The sequence below is a fragment of the Carcharodon carcharias genome, chromosome 15 (genome assembly GCF_017639515.1).
Source record: "Carcharodon carcharias isolate sCarCar2 chromosome 15, sCarCar2.pri, whole genome shotgun sequence".
Lineage (NCBI taxonomy): Eukaryota > Metazoa > Chordata > Chondrichthyes > Lamniformes > Lamnidae > Carcharodon > Carcharodon carcharias.
In genome coordinates, this window is record NC_054481.1 from 114,205,628 (window position 1) to 114,230,209 (window position 24,582).

The 24,582-nt window shown below is 44.4% G+C and overlaps 1 protein-coding gene across 2 annotated transcripts; it reads left to right on the forward strand.

The window, feature by feature from the left end:
- The first annotated feature begins 1,960 nt into the window (after positions 1-1,960).
- On the forward strand, positions 1,961-23,666 carry zbtb48 (zinc finger and BTB domain containing 48). 2 transcript variants are annotated; one of them, XM_041207442.1, is made up of 10 exons: positions 1,961-2,484; positions 5,334-6,324; positions 8,353-8,464; positions 9,769-9,861; positions 11,912-11,998; positions 14,461-14,615; positions 20,303-20,439; positions 21,289-21,453; positions 22,096-22,184; positions 23,253-23,666. In XM_041207442.1, the coding sequence occupies exons 1-10, from the start codon at positions 2,475-2,477 to the stop codon at positions 23,559-23,561; spliced, it is 2,148 nt and encodes a 715-aa protein (XP_041063376.1). In that variant the 5' UTR covers positions 1,961-2,474; the 3' UTR covers positions 23,562-23,666. The 2 variants fall into 2 exon arrangements, with proteins under 2 accessions (XP_041063376.1, XP_041063377.1); XM_041207443.1 differs by having other exon boundaries at positions 1,963-2,205.
- The last annotated feature ends 916 nt before the right edge of the window (positions 23,667-24,582 follow it).

Here is a 24,582-nt window from a genome sequence, read left to right on the forward strand (position 1 = left end):
GCATTTGGGCATGGACTGCTTCAGTATCTGAGGAGTCGTGAATGGCGCTGAACATTGTGCAATTATCAGCAAACATCCCCACTTCTGACCTTAGGATGGAAGGAAGGTCATTGATGAAACAGCTGAAGATGGTTGGGCCGAGGACACTATCCTGAGGAACTCCTGCAGTGATGTTCTGGAGCTGAGATAACTGACCTCCAGCAACCACAGCTATCTTCGTCTGTGCTAGGTGTAACTCCAACCAGCGGAGAGTTTTCCCCCTGATTCCCATTAACTCCAGTTTTGCTAGGACTTCTTGATGCCACACTTGGTCAAATGCAGCCTTGATGTCAAGGGCAGTCACTCTCAGCACACCTCGGGAACTCTCCAAGGCTGTAATGAGGCCAAGAGCTGAGTGCCTCTGGCAGAACTGAAACTGGGAGTCAGTGAGCAGGTTATTGCTAAGCAAGTGCCGCTTGATAGCAGTGTTGACCCCTTCCGTTACTTTACTGATGATCCATAGAAGACTGATGGGGTGGTAACTGCCCGGGTTGGATTTGTCCTGCTTCTTGTGTACTGGACAAAACTTGGCAATTATCCAGGTAGGTGCCTGTGTTGTAGTTGCACTGAAACCACTTGGCTAGGGGTGCGGCAAGATTTGGAGCACAAGTCTTCAGTACTATTGTTGGAATATCGTCAGGGCCCATATCCTTTGCACTATCAGCCTTCAGCCGATTCTTGATATCCGTGAGTCGAATTGGCAGAAGGCTGGCATCTGTGATGCTGGGGACCTCCAGTGGAGGCCAAGATGGACCATTCACTCGGCACTTCTGGCTGAAGATTGTAGCAAATGCTTCAGCCTTATCTTTTGCACTGATGTGCTGGGCTCCCCCATCATTGAGGATGGGGATATTTGTGGAGCCTCCTCCTTCAGTGAGTTGTTTAATTGTCCACCACCATTCATGACTGAATGTGGCAGGACTGCAGATCTGATCCGTTGGTTGTGGGATCGCTTTGCTGTCTATCACTTGCTGCTTATGCTGTTTGACATGCAAGTAGTCCCGTGTTATAACTTCACAAGGTTGACACCTCATTTTTAGGTATGCCTGGTTGCTGCTCCTGGCATGCCCTCCTGCACTCTTCATTAAACCAGGGTTAATCCCTTGGCTTGATGGTAATGCTAGAGTGGTGGATATGCCAACCAATGAGGTTACAGATTGTGTTGGAGTACAATTCACCTGCTGCTGATGGCCCACAGCGCCTTATGGATGCCTTGTCTTGAGTTGCTAGATTTGTTCAAAATCTATCCCATTTAGCACGGTGGTATTGCAACACCACACAGTGGAGGGTATCCTCAATCAGAGGCTTGTTCTTGTTTCTTTCTGAGAGGTGGCCATTTTCATGAGGAGGCCTAAGAACTGCCAATGTACTACTCAGAAGCATCCAATAATGGTTAGGTGTACACCCCACTGGGTTTGTGAGTTGAGCCACTGGGGACTGGGATTAGCTCCAGTTAGTTGAAACCCAAGTTATTTCTAGTTTTGACTCCCCAATTTAATCACAAGGCTATTGCGTGGAGCCACAAAAATGATCACCCAGAGGGTAGACTTATTGCTAACGCATCTAAGTACATGGAACTATGTTTTGTTTCGGATGGCGGTGGGCTGCATCTGCAGTCCACACCACAGGGGAGAGATTGACACTTCTTTGGCAAAGTTGCCCATCTCCATCGTTTCCATGGTTACGATATGAATCGTTCCAAGATGGTGCACGGGATCTCGGCCGCCCCCATGTGACTCAGCGCGAGAATCTCGGTCGCCATTTTCAGATGCTGCCGCATAACGCGGGCCGCTGGAGGCAGCGCTTTAACCGTTGGGGTCCGCGGAGAGAGCGGAGAGGGATGGGGCTGACAGCCCTCCGGAAAGGGTGACATTGGGAAAAAGGAAGGGGTAGGTGCAGAGTAGGCGGGGAATGCGACGATGGGGGAGGAGGGAGAACGCTTTCTAACAGCCGCCAGAAGACTATAACTCCCGGCATGCTGAGGGGTCCGGCGCAAGCGCAGAGCGCGGCTGGGGCTCAGGCCGCGCATGCTCAGATTCCAGGTTTCCTTTGACAGCTGCTTAAAGATGTCTTAAAGCGTTTTTACCGAAGACCTCAAACTGAGAACCTCACATTCAGTTCCAGCGGCAGTCAGGAAGAAGCAGCAGCAGCAGCAGCAGCCTCCAGGTAGGCAAGCCTACAGCGAATCACAGGGAGATGAATACATCCTTTTCACTGGCAATCAACAGCCCTTTCTAGCTCGCAATCTTTTTGCTGCCCTGGGAAGATTTATTCAGCAATGGAGGAAATGGGGCTTCAGATCTGCTTCAAACGGGTCTCTGACTAACTGCACGCATTCTGTGCTTTGCTGAGTCTCCTCGTTCATCGCTGACATGTTTTATTGTACAGATTTCTGATTAAAATTATTTTGGCCTAAACGGGCCTTTTAAAAAAAAATGGAACTCGGTGAGTTATTGAAAAATGAAGCACCAAGTTGAGCTGGATTCAAAGTCTGTGTGCCTGAATAATAAGTGCGTTATGCAGAGCTAACTAGTAATTCATTTTATACAGGTCTTTATCCCAAAATGCCCCTTTTTAAAAATATTGTAGCTAAATTAATTCAACATAATGATTTAACCTGCAGGTTTCTTACAGAGGCAGGCTGCTAAATCCTCTGTGATATGAAAACCCTGCACCATAGTGCAGTTATATTGTTGGTTATTCTCAGATGCTTGCATTCTATAAACCCATCTTGACCTTGATCATCTACACTGGTCCTGTGCCACCTCCCCTTATTTACCCTTGTATCTCCTTGTGAACCCTGACACCCTCCTTTTATACATTGGCTTCTCAATTTACAGGCATGAGAGATCCTTAAGCACAGTCCTAGTTGTGGAGCGCAGTTCTGATGGCAATATTGTGACTGTTCCCATAAGTCTAAAGATCTAAACAGGCAAATCCTGGGAACTGTAGCTAATTATAAGCTGTTGAGGTCTACGGACAGAGTAATTACTTGTAGGCTTTAGGCTCCAGGTTGATACCTGCTTTCTTTATGGAAAGATTATGATAATCTAGAATTTTACATCCTCACAACAAGATCTATTTTGCCTGTGCTTCCTCTCTGAAAGTGACCTAGATCCATTCCAGTTTTTCATTTTGAAATATTTAGCCTCTGCCCTTTTAAAAGCTCTTATGAATTCTGCTTCCAGCACTGGGCCTCCCACATCCTAAATTCTCCTGTCCACTGCCTGTTCCATTGGAGATGATTTTTGAAATTTTTGCTCTCTAGATTTTGAGCACCTATAACAAAGTATGAAGGACACCACATTTGTAGATAGAGAAATGCAAGCGGTAAAAATAACTTACTAGCACCTGAATTTTGGGTAGTTGCTAGATCAGTGTATTAAATACCTTGTCAACCTATCTTGTTTTAAAAGTTAATCCCCGTAGCTGAAAATATGTATGTAAATCCACTGAAACTTTGACGAGACAGAATTGGATCCTGTAATAACACAAACTACTTTTAATCCTGAATTCAGTGTGTCACTATCAGTAATTGCAATTCATGGATTGCTGATGACACATGGTACCCCATTGCAATGTGTATGAGAGTGGGGAAGCTAGAATCTTGGGATTTTAGGAGCTAAGTACTTGTGGCACATTGGGATCTGTAACAATGAGATGAAAATAAAATATTATAAACTATGCCTTGTGCATAACTGCAGTAAACAATGCTGCTGATTTGAGTGTGCAACTAATAAAGACATGATGAAATTCTCAAGGAAGAAAGAAAGACAGACACGCAAGTCGTGACATAATTTATATAGCACCTTTCATGACCTCAGGACATACCAAAATGCTTTACAGCCAATGAAACATTCTAGACACTGTTATAATATAGGAAACACAGTGGGGAAATTTGCACACAACAAACAGCTGTATGATAATAACCAAGTAATCTATTTTACTGGGGTGGGATAAATATTGACCAGGACATAGGGGAGAACTCCCCTGCTCCTTTTCATCTAGAGTAAGATTAACAAGGAGGTCCATGGCCGCCAGCGCCCTCTTACAGCATGGTCCCTGGAAAGAGAGAGAGAGCGCCATGGGATCTTCTATATCCACCTGATAGAACAGATGTCTCATCTGAAAGGCACTTCCTCTGTTTGCATTGGAAAAGTCAGCCTGGATTTTGTACTCAAGGCTCTGGAATGGGTCTTGAACCCACAACCTTCTGACTTGGAGGCAAGAGTGCCATGGCTGACACCAAAAGAGTAAAACCCGAGGCAGTGTCGAGGGAAACAGTTTGTTATAGTCAATTATATTAAAGTTCATAGCCGACAGAGAATCCCATGGGATCACACCTCTTAACGTTCACTCCCACAATGCAGAATCCCCATGAACATAACCCTTTTCTATTCAAACCAATTGCATATAGTCCCAATCAATCAAACACATTGTATAAAATTTCAGTGGACCAAATCCTTCCCATTCCCTCCCCTTTCCCAATTACAGAGCTCTGAGCTAACCCTAATGGACCAAACCCTTCCAGTTCTCTCCTATCCTTTCCCAATTACAGAGTTCTGAGCTAACCCCAGTGGACCAAATCCTTCTCATTCTCTCCTATCCTTTCCCAATTACAGAGTTCTAAGCTAAGCAGAAACTGTTCCCCAGTTATCTGGGGCTTAAAGCTCAGCTTTTGAAAATTGGCAGCTGTACTATACTGGCCTCGATTTTATGGTGTGGACAATGGTGGACACTGTACCTAGTGTGGATACTGGTGTAAAGCTGCCTTGTGCCCAGTGTGGATGCCGGTGTAAAGTGCCCAGTGTTGTCTTGTTTTAGAGTGAGTCTCTGATCAAATGGTTCAATAACTGTGGGACAAAGAATTAGATTCATCTACAATAAATTGAAATCATTACTTTTATGTTTATCAGTATCCTATGCTTCTTTAATATCTCTTGTCTTTAAAAATTTAAAATAATTTTTCAGCTTTGAAACTGAAGACATGCATTGTGACATTGCAGAAATGACCTGCCACTGTTACTTACCTGTTCTTAAAAAAAAACAGTAAGATTTCTCACTTAGAGTGGGCACAGGATGGATGGGCTGGGAAATAATAATATGAAATGCTGTGGCATTATGGGTGTGCTTCTGAGTTTGGAGCCTTACCTCACTGCAGTGAGTGTGTACAGGGAGCTTTACTGTGTGTGTAACCCAGGCTGTATCTGCTCTGGAGGTGTTTGATATGACAGTGCTAAACAGATTGTTTATTGCGAGTAATGAAGAATAATGTCTCCACTCCTATTTTTTAGATATGGAAGACCATTTTTCAGAACATAGCAAGAAAATACTTCATGCATTGAACAAACAACGGGAAGATGGTAAATTTTGCGATGTTACATTGGACATGGGTGGCCATTATTTAAATGCACACCGTAGTATCCTAGCATGCTGTAGTAACTTCTTCCACAATATCTATGGAGCTGGCACATCTACTGAAATCAACCTTCCTGATAGTTGCACTAGTGTCTTGGGTCTTCTGTTTGACTTTATATACACCGGTGAGCTTCAGTTAACCCGAACAAACGTCTCCAAGGTGCTCAGCGCAGCAGAACTCCTTTCAATCCCTGATGCTATTCAGGCTTGTCACAATTATCAGCAGAAGTTCATTGACAATGAGAGGAGGAGGGAGGAAACCTCATGCAGCCAACCAGCTGCAGAAGATGGACCAGCGAAGGTACCATTAGACAGTACAAAAGAGACTGGAGATGTTGGAGCTCATGAGAGACAAATCACAAACTATGAGTTCAGACATCTTGGCAGAAGGAGCAACAGATACAACCAAAAGCAAAAACTCAACTTGCTGACTGAGAAGCAAAAAGATAAAATAAGATCCTTTGCTATTCAGAAAAGGTCTAGAGAATCCTTGCTGTCTGACGGAAGCCAAAGCTGTAAGGAGGCAGAGAAAGCCAAGGAAGGTGGACAAGACAACAGTGAGGAGAACAGTCACAAGAGCACCAATGGGAACAACAACCCTGCATTGGACATGGATGTCATCAAAGTGGAAGAGGACGAGGAGGATGAAGATGTGAATGACAAAGGTGAACTGGACCATGACTACATTCCAACCAGGCACCTTTGTAAGAAACGGAGAAAAACTGGCATGCTGGGTGACACCACACAAGCTCTGAACAGACAGAACCTCAAAGCGTCAGACCCAGCAAACCGAAAGAGCAAACCTGCAGAATGTCCAACTTGTCATAAGAAATTTCTCAGCAAGTATTACCTCAAAGTTCACAACAGGTAAACCCAGTGCTCCCACTCACAATGTTTGATTGTTGAAGTTAATGGAGATGGTGTTGTCTCGTGTTTGTGTGTTATGGAAAATAATGGAAAGCCGGTAGCAAATGCAGGCAGCTACCTCTTCACACTGACTTCATTATTCAGGAGAGCAAATTAGGAACAATTTATAATCATCATCTGAGATCAAGGATCAGATTGTTGGCCTAAAATCACTCCCAAGAATCTATTTTAAAAAATAAAATATGAGTGCTGTGGAGGCAGGGACGCTTTTTTTGTACTTGTGTATCGGGGAATGTTGCCTAAGGCACTTAATAGATCAGGGGACATCCTGACTGATTAATGGTTGGTGGTGGCGGGGGGTAATCAGTCCTGTTCGGTTTGAGCATCAACCTGCACTTTATCATCTGGAGGTGACAGTCGAACTGGGCTTACTGGCCTTGTCCACCCCCCTCACCCTACCATCTTACCACTGCCATGCAACACTGCATTTTCTTTCCATACTCTGGCCAGCTTTTTTTGAGTAGAATATTCACATCAACTTTCAAGATTTACTCCTGAAAGTAGTTATATTTGGTATTTGGGGCAGGGTAGTGTGTGGTTGTGGATTTTAGCACATCAACATTATTAAGGGGAATTTCAAGACATCCAAAGAAGAGAATATTAAATAAATGCCTCTGCGGTTCTTATACCCTTGCAACCTTACAATAGTCTTGCAATATCCTTTGTTCATATTCATGGTGAATAAAAATTAATACCAGTTCAAAAGAAAATAGAAATATTGTGGGAAGAGTGGGGGACAAGTTTTGACCAAAATGCTTTGCAGGGTCTGAGAAAGTATGCAAAAGTCTTTGTGGTCTCCTGTAGCCTCTTGGACCCCTTACTCGAATGATTCCTTTCTGCTGTTGATAGTAATATTCCCCCTTAATCACTGAAAGAGAGTTCAAAGTTCTATCAGCCTCTTGAGTACAGTGGAGTTGAGCAGTGCAACACATGCTATACTCACTCATGAAGACTGTTACTGACTCAGGTTGTTACATATTCTGACTTGAGAATGAACTGCCACCTACAAGTTTTCCTCCAAGTCACATGCCATCCTGACTTGGAAATATATCACCATTTCCTCATTGTCATTGCGTCAAAATCCTGGAACTCCCTCCCAACAAAACTGTGAGAGCATCTTCATCATATGGACTGCAGCAGTTCAAAAAGCAGGCCGATAACCACCACCTCAAGGGGAGCAAGGGATGATCAACGAATGCTAACCTTGCCAGCAGTGTCTACATCCTGTGAATGAATTTTTAAAAATATGAATGATAGACCGTCTGAGCTATCTTAATTAATCCACCCAGAAAGACATTAAAGTTTCCTTCCTCCCCTCACTGATAACTGTTTCTTCAGTTATTCTAAGATTTTGCCTTCAGTCTATTCTAGGTATTGATCACTCTATGTGGGGGAACTCCATGTTGATAGTTCCAAGTTTGCCTTTCACCAGTTTAAACCAGTGCCCACTTGTCCTACTCTCTTGCAATTAAGTTTGAAATATATTCTGGATTAGTCTTTTCAGTGTTGTTTGCCATCTTAACTACCAGTCACTCTCAGCTGAAGAGCTCAATTATCCGACGTCTGATGCTGGGTATCAGCCTTGTGGTTCTCTACAGCACTTCCTGGGCTTAAATTTGCCAGAATTGCACACAGTTCCTAAACTGTTAAAGTGAATTCAGGGTGGTTATAATTGTCTGAGTGTTGAGATCAACTCCCCCCTCTCCCATCTTCCTACTCTCCTCCATTAATGCCGGATATCTGAAATAAAAACAGAAGCTGTTGGAAAGACAGAACAGGTCAGTCAGCAGTTGATGGTTTGGAGGGAGAATTTTTGTTGGAACACCCAAAACATTCATCTGCCTTTAACTTGCTAACTAACCTGTTTGTATTTTCTGTTTGTGTTCCCAATGTTGAGACCGCCTTTATTTAATATTGAGGTGACTAGTACAAACTAGCACGTTACTAATATGATTGTTTTGCCTTCAGGAGACATACAGGAGAGAAACCGTTTAAATGCAGCAAGTGTGGAAAGTGTTACTTCAGGAAAGAAAACTTGCTTAAACATGAGGCCAGGAACTGCATGACCAGGGCAGGCGTGGTATGGAAATTAGATTTTTAAGTATCTTTTTAAAATTGTTGTGTATTTTTGGCTAAATTTGTGTTAATCAAATTAAGGGTGGCAGCCCTAGCAAGTTTATAATCTATAATCTGACACCAATGTGGCCTTGAAGTTGTACTTACATTTCTTATTTTGCTAGCTTGTTTGAACTATGTGGTCCTGAAAAGTGTTGTAGTTGGTGCTGTTACCTCACAGGTGGATAAATCCTAAATCAGAACAGAGATCTATTGTTATCAGCAACTTCAGATTCATGGAAATTAATGGAAACGGGAATTTATGAAAAATAATGGAAAACTTGTGTTTATATGAAGCACCTTTCATAACCTTAGGACATTCCAAAGTGCTTTATAACCAACCAAGTGCTTTTTAAAGTCTAGTCACTGTTATAATGTATGAAATACAGCAGCTAATTAGCACAATGCAAGGTCCCAGAAACGCGGAATGAGATAATGACTAATCTGTTTCTGTGATGTTGGTTGAGGGTTAGATATTGCCAGGACCAAGGAGAGAATCCCCCTGCTCTTCGGAATAGTGCCATGGGATCTTTTACTTCCATCTGAGAGGGCATTTAGGACCTTAACTGTTTGAAAAGCCAGTGCAGTGCTGGAGTATAAACTTAGATTATGCGCTTAAGGGCTCAAACCTGCAACATTCTGACTCAGTCAAGACTCAGTCAAAGGCTGGCATCTACTCAAACTATAACGATGGCTGCTGAGGCTCCATTATATGTACCTGGGCAGTTGGTCTTAGCTGGGCACTTATAGCTGTGACATCTTAGTGTACCTGGAAAATACAGCTTATATGTTCTGTCCTCACTAGCCGTCACTGGCCCTCGTTCCTCCAATGCACTGATTTCAAAATCCTTGTCCTTGTTTTCTCCTCCAGCCCTACATCTTAACTCATGTTCTAAAGTTATCAGACTGTGGTCTCCTGAGCGGTCTCACCCTGCTCGTCTATCAGTAGCAGAGTTGTTACTTTTTGAACCCCTTTGTCTCAGAACTTTCTCCCTGAATCCCTCCTGCATTGCTACCGTCACCTTTTAAAATCTCCTTAAAGTCTGTACTTCCAACTGTACTTCCCAACAGCTTGTGCAACTCTTCACACTTCATGGACATCAAACAACAATGAAGGGTCTTGGTGGGGGTGCATTTTATTCTGTTAAGTAGTGCTGTATAAATACATATTGTCAGCATAATGAGAACAAGGCCATTGGTTGACTAAAACTCTTCCCTCTGAAGACTGATGTAATTCTAACCATGGTTTTAAATGCTTTTTTCCCACAGATTTACACTTGTCATGAGTGTAACAAGACATTTAAAGGACGGATGGAGCTGAGGAACCACCTGGTATCTCACACGGGTGAAATGCCCTTCAAGGTAGGTCTGATGGCTCTGACCAATTGTAGGCTGCGTCAGCTGGACTCTGCGGGGTTTAGCATTTTGGAGCTACAATTGGCTGGGTGAGTGGGGGAAAGTGGGGATTGGAAATAAGCCTCGGTTCCAATTCCTGGTGACCATTTGGCATTTTTTTTTTGTGGAAGTTTTGACTGTGATCTGGATGTCAGGGTTCAGTAAGAAAGTATATCCAGTTTGGGTGGGTGATTGTTGTTTGTTGAGCAGAGGGCAGCAAAGTCATCGTCCAGAGAATGAAGGAAATGAGAAAATGGGAAATAGAACCATTCTGCACAATAAGAAGCCATTCAGCCCATCATCCCTGTGCCTACGCTTTGAAAAGATTAGTCCCACTCCCCCCTAGCCCTGCACATTCTTACATTTATTTTATGCAATTCCCTTTTGAAAGTTACTGTTGAACCTGATTCGACTGTACTTTCATGTGTTCCAACCACAGCTTGCTGCATTAAAAAAATGTTTCTTCATATTTTTTCTGATTCTTTTAACAGTCGCCTTCAATCTATGCTTTCTGGTCACCAAGCCTTCTGCAACTGGAAACAGTGTCTCCTCATTTACTCTTATAAAAACCCTCAAGATTTTGAACACCTCTCCCCTCAATTCTCTGTACTCTCAAAAGATAACCCAAGCTTCTCCAATTTCTCCACATAACATAAGCCCCTCATTCCCAGTACCATTCTGATAAATCTCCTCTGCACTCACTCCAAGACCTTGTCGTTATTCATAAAATCTGGTGCCCAGAAAGAGGCACAAAACACCAGCTAGGACCGCCAGGAGTGTTTTATAAAAGCTTAGCATAACATACTGAAAGGTGCTGGAAAGTCAAAAATAATGGGGCAAAATGCTGAATAAATGCAAACAATCACTGTAAGTGTAGATGTCACAAATATAGGTAGGAAAGCAAGTTGTGGAGAGGACATAAGGAGTCTGCAAATGGATATAGATAGGTTAAGTGAGTGGGCAAAAAAATTGGCAGATGGTGTATAATTGGGAAAATGTGAATTTGTCCACTTTGGCAAGAAGAATAGAAAAGTAGCATATTATTTAAATGGAGAGAGATTGCAGAACCCTGAGGTACGGAGATCTGGGTGTCCTTGTACATGAATCATAAAAAGTTAGTATACAGAGACAGCAAGCAATTAGGCAGGCAAATGAATGTTGGTGTTTATTGCAAGGGGAATGGAATATAAAAGTAGGGATGTTTTGCTAGAGTTGTATAGGGCATTGGTGAGACCACATCTGGAATACCGTACAGCTTTGGTCTTCCTATTTAAGAAAGGACATAACTGCTTTAGAAGCAGTTCAGTGAAGGTTCACTAGACTGATTCCTGAGATGAGGGGGTTATCTTATGAGGAAAGGTTGGACAGATTGGGCCTGTATCCATTTGGAGTTTAGAAGAATGAGAGATGATCTTATTGAAACATATGAGATCCTGAGGAGACTTGATAGAGTGGATGCTGAAAGAGTGCTTCTCCTCATGGAAGAGATCAGAACACAGTTTAAAAATAAGGGGTCTCCCATTTAAGGAGGAGGTGAAGAGAATTTTTTTCTCTGAGGGTTGTGAGTCTGTGGAACTCTATTCTCCAGAGAGTGGTAGAAGGCAGCGATTGATAGATTCTTGACTAACAAGGATATAGGGGGTAGACAGCCTAGTGGCATTGAGGCTGCAATCAGATCAGCCATGATCTTATTGAATGGCAGAGCAGGCTCGAGAGCCCAAATGGCTTACTTCTGCTCCTAATTTGTATGTTTGTATGTATTCTCGTGTAATCCATGAGCAATACACAATACATAAAAGAGGTACCCAGGGTGTATATCCAATGCTTCACACACCTGTGGTGCCAGATACAGTAAACACTCGCTGTGCTGCAAGTATCAACTCCTCTGTGTCACAGAACAGCAATAGGTGCAGAGAGAGCACTAACCTCCCATGGTCTTATCAACAAAAACTGTGTTTTTGTTCCTACTTGCCACTTTCCAATTCTGTTAATTCTCTGTACGTTTTAACCCTTTCAGTGCCCCTCATGTCCTCAGCAGTTCATGCAGAAGAAAGACCTGCAAATTCACATGATCAAATCTCATGGAGCCCCCAAACCCTACCCGGTGAGTAACTAATGCAAGTCGTGACATAATTCAAGTAGCATCTAAAAACACTGCATTCAGTAGTCCATTGGCAGTTACGTAGCCCAATCTGTAATAGCTACGCCCCAAAGATACCCATGAGATGAATGACCAGTTAAGGGGACAGAGAAGGCAGAAAACAAGAGAATAGGAAAGAGGAGGAATAAGATGGCAAAATAGATCAGGATGGAAAGGCTGTCGGATGGGAGAGGGAGGTAGTGGGAAGCATTAAAAAAAAGGGTTCCACTCTGTGTGGAGCTCAGGGCTGCACCACATGTTGGATCTATACCAGTTCATTAGATGTTCAATTTTGGTGTCAGCTGTCATGTTTGAGGAAGGCAGCGTATGGAGGCAAGGTCCTTGGGAATGTGGACATCATTGGTAATTGTTGCCCACTCCTAATTGGCCTTGAGAAGGAGGTGTTAGGAAATAGAGATAGTTTAAATAAGTTATATTGATATTTGTTGGCGTTAGGAATGAGTTTTAGCTTTAATGTTTAAGTTTGATTTGTATTTCTGTATCTGTGTGTTAAGAAAAGGTCAAGTTGAGTTTTAGTTTCACTTTAAAAGGTGCCTGCATTTAAAATGAGAGTTTACGACTGTAAGAGAAGTTAAGCAAACACAAGAGTAGAAAACTGGGCTGTTGCCTAGCAACAGGGGTCCGGAGAGGCAGGACCCACCTACACAGAAAAGCTAAAGAAACAGCAGTTTTGAGTTCAGTTGGGAGCAGCTGCCAAGCAGAAGCAACCTAGTAGGGGCAGATAGCTAGTCCCAAACTAAAGAAGAAAGTCCTCAAGAATCCAGGGAGTGGAACAGGAGAAAGTCCTGAGCAGACCTTCTAGTCAAAGGAAAGACAGGAACCTGGAAAATGGCCCTTTTAATTGAAGTTAAGAGTGAGGGGCAGAGAAAGACTTCAAGCTTAAAGCTCCAAGCTGCAGGAAGCAGAGTCAAAGTGATATAAAGGTTTGTGAGAAGCCAGAAAGTCTAAAGAGACGGCTGAAGGTCTGTAACTCTTTGCAATGGGCATGTGAAGCAGAGTCGGTGAGAGAGAGTGCATGGAAGACAGCTTGAATGCATGTGGTGATCCAAGGAAGAGGAATGTCAGGAGGAGAGTTTGAAACCCTGGAGGTGAACCATTGTGGAAGGTGTCTGAGAGAAAGCGTTGGTTTGGGAGAAGATTCCAAGGCAAGTTCTTGGAAAGTGGAGATTGGAAACCCTCATGTGAAAGACGGAGTTCAGTGAGACTGGTTAGTTCTTGGTGTAACAAACAGCTGGGGGGAGTTGAGGAGAGATCCACAGCATCTGTCACTTGGTTTCAGAGTGGGGTGTTTCTGACCACAGGTTGCCAATTGCTTACATGGGCTGTACTTACCCTGAACATTAGAATATAAGATAGCTACTGTAACTTGTGTTATCCTTACAAAATCTGTATATATCTGTAATGGTATAGTTGTGGGTGAAGGAGCATTGTAATATAGTTCATCTTTTCTTGTTTAATAAATGTTTTATGCTTTTGTCAAAAGTTCATCAGCTGACTCCGGTGACTCTGTTCACATATCTAAGCAAACAAATAAAAGTTAGGATCTATCAAGCTGGGTTCCATCCTGGGATCAGGCTTGTCCAGTGGTAACCTTAGCTGGGTATCATAATAGAGGCGGTGGGCTTCCTCAATGAACCACTGCAGTCATGTGGTATAGGGATTCTGAGTGTTGTTAGGTAGGGTATTTCAGGGTTTGGACCCAGCGATGATGAAGGAACAGCTGATATATGTCCAATTCAGGACAGTGTATGACTTCATGCGAAACTTCAGTTGGTGGAGTTCCATGGACCTGTTATCCTTGTCCTTCTAGATAAAGAAGGTCACGGATTTGGAAGGTGCTGTTGAAGGAGCCTTGGTGAGTTGCTGCAGGGCATCTTCTAGGCTGGGTAGCACACTGCACCCACAGTGTGATGGATGTTTTAGGCGGTAGATGGGCTGCCAGAGCGATTGTGGGGGATGAAATAAGAGAAGGACTCAAGTGGAGAAGCACCCCAAAGAGGAGTGGCATAAAATATATTAGCAGAAAGCCCGAATTACTCAACTGGTATATGCACACGCAGCACCAGGTTTGAACTTAGCTTATGTCAAACTTGCAAATCTCTACCAAGGGTAGCGAGAGAGGTACTAGACTCAGACATGATGCCCCAACATGAGGAACCTGGTCACTACTTAGTGAATCCTGCTGGAAAGCGCTGCACGTGGACCTCAAGTAAGAACTCAGCTCGGCTGTGTTTACTAGTGCTTGCTGTACAACCTTGTGCAGACGATGCCCACTTGTCCTGAGATACTAGACAGCTGCTCGGTGTCTGAAACCATAATTCTTAGTGAGTCACTGCCGGCCAGGAGGGACGACAGGGGCAAAATGATAGAAAACAATTAACGTGTAGCATGTCTCTTGTTCACAGTGTTCCACTTGCTCCAAATGCTTCCTCACCCGCAGCGACCTGCATCTGCATGAATTGTCCAAACACCAGAGGGAGAAGCTGTTTGTGTGCGAGGAATGTGGTCACAGGGCTTCCACTCGCCATGGCCTGCAGATGCATATAAAATCCAAGCACAGGTACAGTGTATGCATAAGCATTATTCCTTATGTATTGAGGCAGTAACAAAAAGGACAGTGTACACAGGTGGGGTTAGCACAGATCCTCTGTTTTGGCAGCAATTAAAAATGGAAAAGGGAGGAATCGAGTACTGAAATCGACACTTGCTTGAAATTAATAATTTACCTTAACTGTAGGTTCAATCTAAATTGTCACCCAGAATAAACTACCAGAAAAAATTACTTAATTAATTCTGGGTCATTTGAGTAAAAGGGTTATAGTGCTTCACATGGCAGCTATAAAGAGAGTGCAGAGATCTTAGATGGGTCTGGGGAATCCAGGATTGAGTTAGTTGTGAATGGATTGTGACAGCAGAGAGTTTGATGGACAAAGTAACCCGCTCACTCACTCACCTACCAGCCCATTCAGCCACACTCACACTTACCCAGCCACAGAACTGTTACAGTACAGAAGGAGGCCATTTGGCCCAATGTGTCTGCACTGGCTCTCCGAATGAGCAATTTAACTTCTCCCTTTAACCCTGCATATTCTCTCTTTTTAAATAGTCTAATTCCCGTTTTGAATGTTTCGATTGAACCTGCCTCCGTCTCACTCTCAGGCAGTCCATTCCAGACCTTAACCACTCACTGCGCGAATAAGTTTTTTCTCATCATTTTTGCTTCTTTTGCCAAGTATTTTAAATCTGTGCCCTCTCATTCTCGATCCTTTCATGAGTGGGAACAGTTTCTCTCTATTTACTCTGTCCACACCCATCATGATTTTGAATACTTCTATCAAATCTCCTCTCCAAGGAAAACAGCCCTAACTTGTCCAATCTATCTTCATAACTGAATTTTCTCAACCCTACAACCATTCTTGTTCATTTTTTTTTTGCACTCTGTCCAGTGCCTCCACATTTTTCATAAGGAGAAGCCCCAGAACTGGACACAATAGTCCAGCTGAGGTCTAACTAGTGTTTTATACAAGTTCAACATAACCTCCTTACTGTTGTACTCTATGCCCCTATTAATAAAGCCCAGTTTACTGTATGCTTTGTTAGCTGCACTCTCAACCTGTCCTGCCAACTTAATGATTCATGCACATATACATCCAGGTCCCTCTGCTCCTGCACCCACTTCAGAGTTGCATCCTTTATTTTATATTGCCTCTCCATGTTCTTCCTACCAAAATGAATCACTTCACATTTCTCCGCTTTGAACATCATCTGCCATTTGTTTGCCCATTCCATCAGCTTGTCTATGTCGCTTTGAAATTCTACATCATCCTCCTCACAATTTACAATTACAGTTTACAGTTTTGTATTATTGCAAATTTTGAAATTGTGCCCTTTAGATTAAGTAGCTGGCTGATAACCTATCACTCTTACACATACGGCCTAGGGAGCAGGTGCAATCTACTCTGCTGCACCCACATTGCCAGCACCTCTACTGCATGTGACAGACTAACAGACAAGAAGCTGCAATCACACAATGGTCAGAAGATGCAGACAATATCTGAGCTCCTCGATTTGATATTTTTGATGGTAAACAACTTCCGTTTTTGGAAACGTTATTTGGGAATTTCCAGCGATTGTTATTTTCATTTTGTGTTTGGGCTGTTGGGAGTATGGTGGAGGTGGGTGTTTGGGACACTATATTACTGACACAAAACATCGGAATGATTAAATTCTGACACAGCAACTACAGAATTGGCAGAAGATACTTATACAAAAATATATAACATGGCTTTAAGATAATTGGTAAAACAACCAGATGGGAGAGGATGAGAAATCTGTTTACGCGACAAATTGTTCTGATCTGGAATGGTGGGAGGGTGAAAGGGTGGTGGAAGCAAATTCAGTAAGAACTTTCAACAGGAAATTAGATATATTCCTACAAAGTTAAAATTTGCATAGCTCTAGGGAAAGAGCCAGCGTTTGGGATTGATTGGATACCTCTTTCATAGAGCTGGCACAGACATGATGGGTCAAATAGCTGTATGATTCTATGAATTGTTAGTGGAATTGAAGTGCACAGCTCCTTCATTTCATCTTCCGAAATAGAGGATCATTCCCCTCTTTCATTTTCCAGGGCTCCCCCAATTTCCTGTCCTTCCCTGTGCTATTGTGCAACTTGTATATATCTGAGTATTCACTGTCTACGTACATAAACAGATATTTGAGAGATGGACAAATTTTTTTTTTTTTGAAAAATATACTTTATTCGTAAAATATCTGGAAGAATATTTCAAAATCACAATCACAAAAGTACAATCAGATTCAACTTTTACACATAGATCACAAGGTGCATCAGTACAATCAATGAATATTACAATCATTTCAACATGGTCAATGCAGACAATCAGACAATGGTATTGGAGTTATCAACATACATCATGTTGCGCTCTGAGGTGCTTCAATACAATTATAATACAATTAGTATTCAATGCCTACATTCATTTTGAGCTGTATAGCCCGAGGGGCTCTCAACAGTTTCCAGCCCCTCGGTGCACTGTGGCAGAAAGGTCTTAGACAGCAATCTTTCCTCATTGTGCCTTTGTGGTGGCTGCCCCAAGCTGTAGTGCATCCCTCAGCACGTAGTCCTGGACCTTGGAATGTACCAGTCTACCACGCTCGGTCGGGGACAGCTCTTTGCGCTGGAAGACCAACAAGTTTCGGGCAGACCAAAGAGCGTCTTTCACCAAGTTGATGATCCTCCAGCTGCAGTTGATGTTTGTCTTTGTGTGTGTCCCTGGGAACAGCCCGTAGAGCACAGAGTCCTGTGTCCCAGAACTGCTCGGGATGAACCTTGACAGAAACCACTGCATCTTTCTCCAGACCTTCTTTGCAAAGGCACAATCCACAAGGAGGTGAACAACGGTCTCATCCCCACCACAGCCACCTTGATGGCAACATGCAGAGAGGGTGAGACTCCTGGCATGTTGGAAGGATCTGACGGGGAGGGCCTTTCTCACCACCAGCCAAGCTACGTCTTGGTGCTTGTTGGAAAGTTCTGGCGATGAGGCATTCTTCCAAATTATTTTGACATGGGGAACCATCCCACAGGATCCACCCTCTCCCTTTCCCGCAGGGCCTCTAAGACGTTACGTGCCGACCACTGCCTGATGGACTTGTGGTCAAAGGTGTTTCTCTGCATTAATTTTTCCACCAGGGTCAGGTGGTATGGCACAGTCCAACTACTTGGAGCGTTCCGCGGCAGCGTGGCCAGACCCATCCTTCACAACACCAGGGACAGGTAGAACCTCAGCATGTAGTGACACTTGGTGTTTGCGTACCGAGGGTCTACGCACAGCTTGATGCAACTGCACACAAAGGTGGCCATCAGTATGAGGGCGATGTTGGGCACTTTTTTACCCCTTTATATAGAGGCTTGTACATCGCATCCCTGCGGACCCGATCCATTTTCGACCTCCAGATAAAGTGAAAGATGGCCGGGTGATCGCCACCACACAGGAGCCTGGAATGGGCCAGACCTGCGCCACATACAGCAACAGCAAGAGTGCCTCACACCTGATGACCAGGTTCTTACCCGCAATGGAGAGGGAGCATCGCTCCCACATGCCCAGTTTTCACCATAGACACTCACTCCTTCCAGTTTCGAACACATGCCCGGTCCCTCCGAACCATATCCCCAGCACCTTCAGGCCGTCAGCCCTGACAGTGAAGGGGACAAAGGATCGGTCAGCCCAGTTCCCAAAGAACATGGCCTCGCTCTTCCCACGATTTACCTTGGCTCCTGAGGCCAGTTCGAACTGGTCACAGATGTGGATCAGTCTGTGCACCGACAGTGGATCCGAGCAGAAGAAGGCGACATCGTCCATGTACAGGGAGGTTTTGACCTGAGTACCTCCAGTGCCTGGGATCGTCACTCCTCTTATGCCCGCATCCTTCCTGATGGACTCAGCAAAGGGTTCTATGCAACACACAAAAAGGACAGGGGAGAGAGGGCAGCCCTGCCTGACTCCAGATTTAATCGGAAAGCTATCTGATTCCCACCCATTGAGTGAGACTGCGCTGCTGATGTTAGTGTAGAGCAGTTGGATCCAGTTGCGAATTCCCTCCCCAAACCCCATTTTGGAGAGCACATCCACCATGTAGGTGTGCGATATTCTGTCAAAGGCCTTCTCCTGATCCAGGCTGATGAGGCAGGTGTCCACACCCCTGTCCTGCACATAGGCAATTGTATCCCTGATCAGCGTGAAGCTGTCAGAGATCTTCCTGCCCGGCACAGTGCAGGTCTGGTTGGGGTGGATCACCAATTCCAGAGCGGATTTGACCCGATTGGCGATGACCTTGGACTTATAGTCCACATTCAACAGTGAAATGGGTCGCCAATTTCTAATTTCCTCCCTTTCCCTCTTGTGCTTGTAGATGAAGGTGATGATGCCTTTCCTCATGGATTCTGACATGCTGCCGGCCAGAAGCATACTCTCCTATACTTCTAGCAGGTCTGGGTCCATCCAGTCCCACAGAGCTGAATACAACTCTGCAGGCAAGCCGTCGCTTCCGGGAGTTTTACTCTTCTCGAAGGACTGAAGGGCCTTAGTCGGTTCGTCAGGAGTTAGCGGTTTGTCCAGGTTCTTCCGTGTACTGTCGTCTAAGACCTGTGTGATAGAGGACAGGAAGGACTGGGAGGCCGTGCTCTCTGTGGGCTTCACGTCATACAATCCGGCATAAAAGGATTTGCTGATCCTCAAAATGTCGGACTGCGATGACTTCACTGAGCCGTCTTCTTTCAGGCTGCTGATCACAGAGCTCTCTCTGTGTACCGTTTGGAAGAAGAAACGTGAGCACGTCTCATCCTGCTCCACGGAGCGGACTCTGGAACGGAAGATGATCTTGGAGGCCTCCGAGACAAAGAGCAAGGCTTGCTGGCTCTTCACCTCTTGGAGTTCCTCCTTGACATTGACCTCCATCGACTGCAGCCGGAGCAGGTTCTGCATGTTTTTCTGGAGTCGGGACATTTCCCTCTATCCTATTCTACCTTCCTGGGTGCCTTTGAGGATGAAAAACCTCTTGATGTTTCTCTTGATCGCTTCCCACCAGTGTGTCAGGGACTCAAAGAGGGGTTTCACGGTTCTCCAACCTTTGTAATCCCTCTTGAGCTCCTCAATGTTCTCTGGGGTCAGCAGTTGCACAGGAGCTTCCATGCTCCCCTGCCCACCCTCTGGTCTTCCTCTAAGTGACAGTCAGCCAGTAGAAGGCAGTGGTCAGAGAAGAACAGCGGCTTGACGTCAGTGGATCTGACTGCGAACGCATGGGACACAAACAGGAAGTCCATCCAGGAACGGAGATGGACAAATAGCATATGTGCCCTGGACCCTATTTAAATATGGCATCTCTCCAGTAGTAATCCTTGTGATACCTATATGCACGTTGACTTTTCTGGTGATCGGCACAGTATTGACTAGTCCTTTTTTAAAAAGATTTGCATTTCTGTAATGCCTTTCATGAGCTCAGGATGTCCCAAAGTGCTTTATGGCCAATGAAGTACCTTTTTTTTTGAAATGTAGTCACTGTTGTGATGTAGGAAATGCAGCAGCCAATTTGCATGCAGCAAGCTCCCATAACCAACAATGTGACAATGACCAGCTAATCTGTTTTAATGATGTTGGTTCAGACTGGAGAGAAAATGTGGGGAGGGGAAAGGAGTGAAGTTCACTTTGTTTTTGCACCTCGCCATTATAGGAATGAGCGGCCGTATATTTGTGAATTCTGCAACCGCGGGTTCACTCAGAAGGGGAACCTGAATGTTCATCGACGGACACACACTGGCGAGAAACCGTTCCAGTGCCATTTATGTGGGAAAACTTTCAGGATCCAAGGTGAGCAGTTGCCTCCATGGGTCTCAGGCTCAGATTTGCAGTCGCCTCCTGTTCCTTGAGTTTTACGCTCCCTCTTCAACAGAGGAACCCCCCCACAAATTGCTTTCTGTGATAGCGGAGTTGACAAATTCATCAACTGGTTCTGCACTGATGCCACACAGTCCAGCCATTCCCAGACCTGTGCTGAGTTGCTGTTGACTAATATTCTTGGAATCGGGAGGAGGAACATCAGCTAGCCACAGTTATCCAGTGACCCACTGTTGATGCAGATGAGTCTGCGCTATGATGCCTTCCACAGTTGAATAACCATATGAGCTGGTATTGGTAAAAGTGACCATGAAGCTGACATTGTCATTTTAAAAACCCAACTAATTCACTAATCTCCTTCAGGGAAGGTAGCCTGCCGTCCTTTTCCAGTTTGGGTCTATACGAGACTCTAGTCTCACACCAACATTTGTGACTGCTAACTGCGGTTCAAAAGAAGCCCTACCACAACCTTCTCATGGCCATTAAGGACGGGCAATAAATGCCAGCCTAGTCAGCGATGCCCACATCCTGAGAATGAATAAGAAAATAAATCAACAGCTTAATTATGTTGCAGCAGGATGCAGGGTAGAATTTGCTGATCTTGTTAGGTGGTTGTCAGAAAATAAGGGTTTTGCCAAAAGAGGGGAGGGATGTTTGAGGGGATTTATCTGACTGGCCCAGATGTAGTAGGAAACACTCAGCTTAGTCATGGTGGGGGTGGAAAGAGTAGCTAGTGATTGAAGCATGAAGTAAAATTACATCTTCAGTCAAATCCAGTGACTTACTAAAATTCTTAACACAATGTCTTGATTTTTGCACCAGCGAGTCTGGACAAACACAACAGGACTCACACAGGAGAAAGGCCATTCAGCTGTCAGATCTGTAGCCAGACATTTACAGAGAGGGGACCCCTCCATCGTCACATGGCCAGCAAGCACCAGGAAGGGCGGCCACACTACTGCAACATCTGTGGCAAGACCTTTAAAGGTAATGGCGGGTGTACATTAATGCCCTGTTTTTTTCTCCAGCCTTTCCTAATGAGCTCTTGTCTTGCTCTAATTACTTTCTCCATGACTGGTAACAGCCTTGAACACACACTGGCCAGTATTAATACCATCTCACTAAGTTTTAATTTGCACAACTGGACGATCAATTGTTTTTCTGCCTTTCTTTTCTTACCCCACCCTCTTGACAGATTCCCCCCTCTTTACTAAATCTGCTGAAACTGGTCTCTTCAGAATGTCAATCTTTGGTGCACTGCACAGCACATTAAGTGTCAGAGGCCATGGGTTAGCAATAGAAGAGGAAGGAGAGTAGTTTACAGGGCCAGAGTTCCCGATTGCAGTCCAGTGATTCTTGCTGGAACCTGCTGGTGAGGATATCAGATAGGATTGGCTGTGAACTCTCTCCCCAGTCATTCCGTCATCGAACACCCTTTTACTCAGGCTCACAAGTCCAAGAATGGCCCAGGTACAGGAGGACACCTGGCACTCATGGAACTCTACCTGAGCCAAAGTCACCGACTTCAGCAAAGAAGGGGAGAAAGTTTGGAGAATGGGGAAGAGAGAAACACAGTGGGTCAGTGTTGGGCTCAGTTTAACTAATAAATATTCCACTCTTTTGTTTCAGCCATTGATCAATTACGTGTTCACGTTGGGAGGCACAAAGGAGTGAGGAAATTTGAGTGCAGTGAATGTGGTTATAAATTCACTCGGCAGGTATGACCGTCTACTGATGCCAGGTTTCTTTTTTGTTCGAATAATCCTGCTGGATTCTCCCAGTGTTGAAATAAACTGGAGAGGCTGTTGAGGTGATAAGAGAAGGAGCCGTGTACTGTCAGGAAACTGCCAGCAACAGTAACAACCAACAATCACATGGTATAGTGAAAGCAGATTCACGTAAAGCAAAACTAGATGGGTACATAAGGGAGAAAGCAATAGGTTATGCTGATAGGGTGTGATTGATGAGGGCTGGGAGGAGACTCATGTGGAACATGAATATCAGCAAGGACCAGTCAGGCCCAATGACTTTTTTCTGTTCTGTAGCTTCTATGTAATTAGTCCACATTAGATCTCAAGACTTATTTAGACCACTTCCTAACAGGGAGTAGCTGGGTAGTGACTTTAAAGAGACCAGCCATGAGGAACGCCACAGGAGAATGTATGATCTGAAATCATAAGTAAAAATTGCTAGAACTATAAGGGAGGGAGGACAGGCAGCGTTTCAGAGCAATGATGGTTATTTTAGAAAGTTCCTTTGTCTGAATGCTTCTGTTTTTAATTGCTGGTTCTGCGTTTTCCTCATAAGGAAATTGGGAAAACCAGTCATTGTCTTCAGCCCCTGCCACACACCCTGTTCCATGGCTACAGATTCCATCTCTCTCCCAGGCCACTGTCTCAGGCTCAATCAGACTACTCACAACTGTGTTATAAAACCCTTTGTTCCCCTATACCTCCCTAACCCTAATACTCTCCAGCAGCATAAGCCTCAGAACTCTGTATTCCCCAGTTCTGGCTTCTTGTCCAACTCCGATTTCCTTTTTCTCATTATTGACATCTGAGCCTTCGGCTGTTATCAGCCTGAAGCTCTGGAGTTCCCTCCCTAAACCTCTCTCTACCTCTTTAAGTTGTTCCTTAAAACCTACCGCTTTGAACAAGCTTTTGGTCACCTGCCCTAGTATCTCATGTGGCTCCATGTCAGTCTTTGTTTTATGACGGAGACTACGTTAAAGGCACTAAATAAAAGCAAGTTTTTCTTGCTGAGCACTGTGATTTTCTCAAATGCAGGCTCACCTGAGGCGACACATGGAGATTCATGGGCGAGTAGAAAACTACAGTCCTCGTCAGCGAAGGCTTCGCAACCTGGTCATCACAGACGAGAAGGAGGGAGGTGCAGAGGCAGACACAATGCCACGGACAACTGGCCAGCCAGACCAGGCCCTATCCACCTCGGCCACAAATCAACTGACCAATCAGAGCACAGAAACCCCAGAGCCCTCGGCTCATAGGTTTACAGACATCGGGAACTACCAGTCGGAGATGTCGGTTGGTGTAACAGATATGTATGTCGAAGAGGTCACCATAGTCAAGATATAAAAGAGCCAATTGCCCAACCAAGTGGGGTGGATGGGGGAAGAATTTCTTAGATAACTGACTCTTGCTTTGTAAAATATGTAAAATAAAACGGAGTTTCTAAATGTCCACTGATCAACATAATAGTCTCTGTAATTTCAGCCTGCTTGCCTCTCATCCCAGTCATAAATCTTTCAATCCTCCTCACCCAAGACTGAAGTAAACCCAGGCTGCGTCAGTGTAGTACAGAGGGAGTGCTGCCCTGTTAGAAATGTCATTCTTCATGAGACATTAACCCTGATGCTCAGAGCTTTTGAAGATCCTGTCATTATTTGGAGATGAGTAGGGGTGCCTTCCCAGATCCTAGCCAACATCCCTTGCCCAACCAACACTCAAATAGAACAATGGTCTTTCACCATATTGTAAATATTGCTGTGTGAAAAGAATGAATTACATTTTTAAAAAGTGCTTTTCGTGTTCTCAGGATGTTGCAAAGTGCTTTACAGTATAATCATTGTTACAGGGAAACAATCAGCGCAGCAACATCCCCACAAACTGCAACGTGATACTGACCATATAAATCTCCCTTTCTATTCTTACATGTAATGTGGATGTTTCTGGCATTGCCAGCATTTATTGTCCATCAGGTGCAGGTACACCCATAGTGCTGTTGGGGAGGGAGTTCTGAGATTTTGATGCAGTGACAATGAATGCCAATATAGTTCCAAGTCAGGATAATGTGTGACTTGGAGGGGAACTTGCAGGTATTGGTGTTCCCATGTATCTGCTACCCTTGTCCTAAGTGATAGAGGTCATGGACTTGAAAGGTGTCGTTGAAGGAGGCTGGGTGAGTTCCTGCAGTGCAGCTTGTGTATGGTGCACACTTGTCATGGCGTCAGTGGTGAAGGGTGTGAATGTGTGATGAACGGGGACCTCGGGAGGAGGCCAGGAAGTGTCATCCACTTGTCACCTCTGGCTGAAGATGGTTGCAAATGCTTCAGCTATGTCTTTGCACTAATGTGCTGGGCTTCCCCCATCATTGAGG

Excerpts from the sequence above, each read along its gene's own strand:
- zbtb48 (XM_041207442.1), top strand. Across the intron at positions 6,325-8,352 it reads TACCTCAAAGTTCACAACAG|GAGACATACAGGAGAGAAAC; the intron begins GTAAACCCAGTG and ends TTTTGCCTTCAG. Across the intron at positions 21,454-22,095 it reads CTGTGGCAAGACCTTTAAAG|CCATTGATCAATTACGTGTT; the intron begins GTAATGGCGGGT and ends CTTTTGTTTCAG.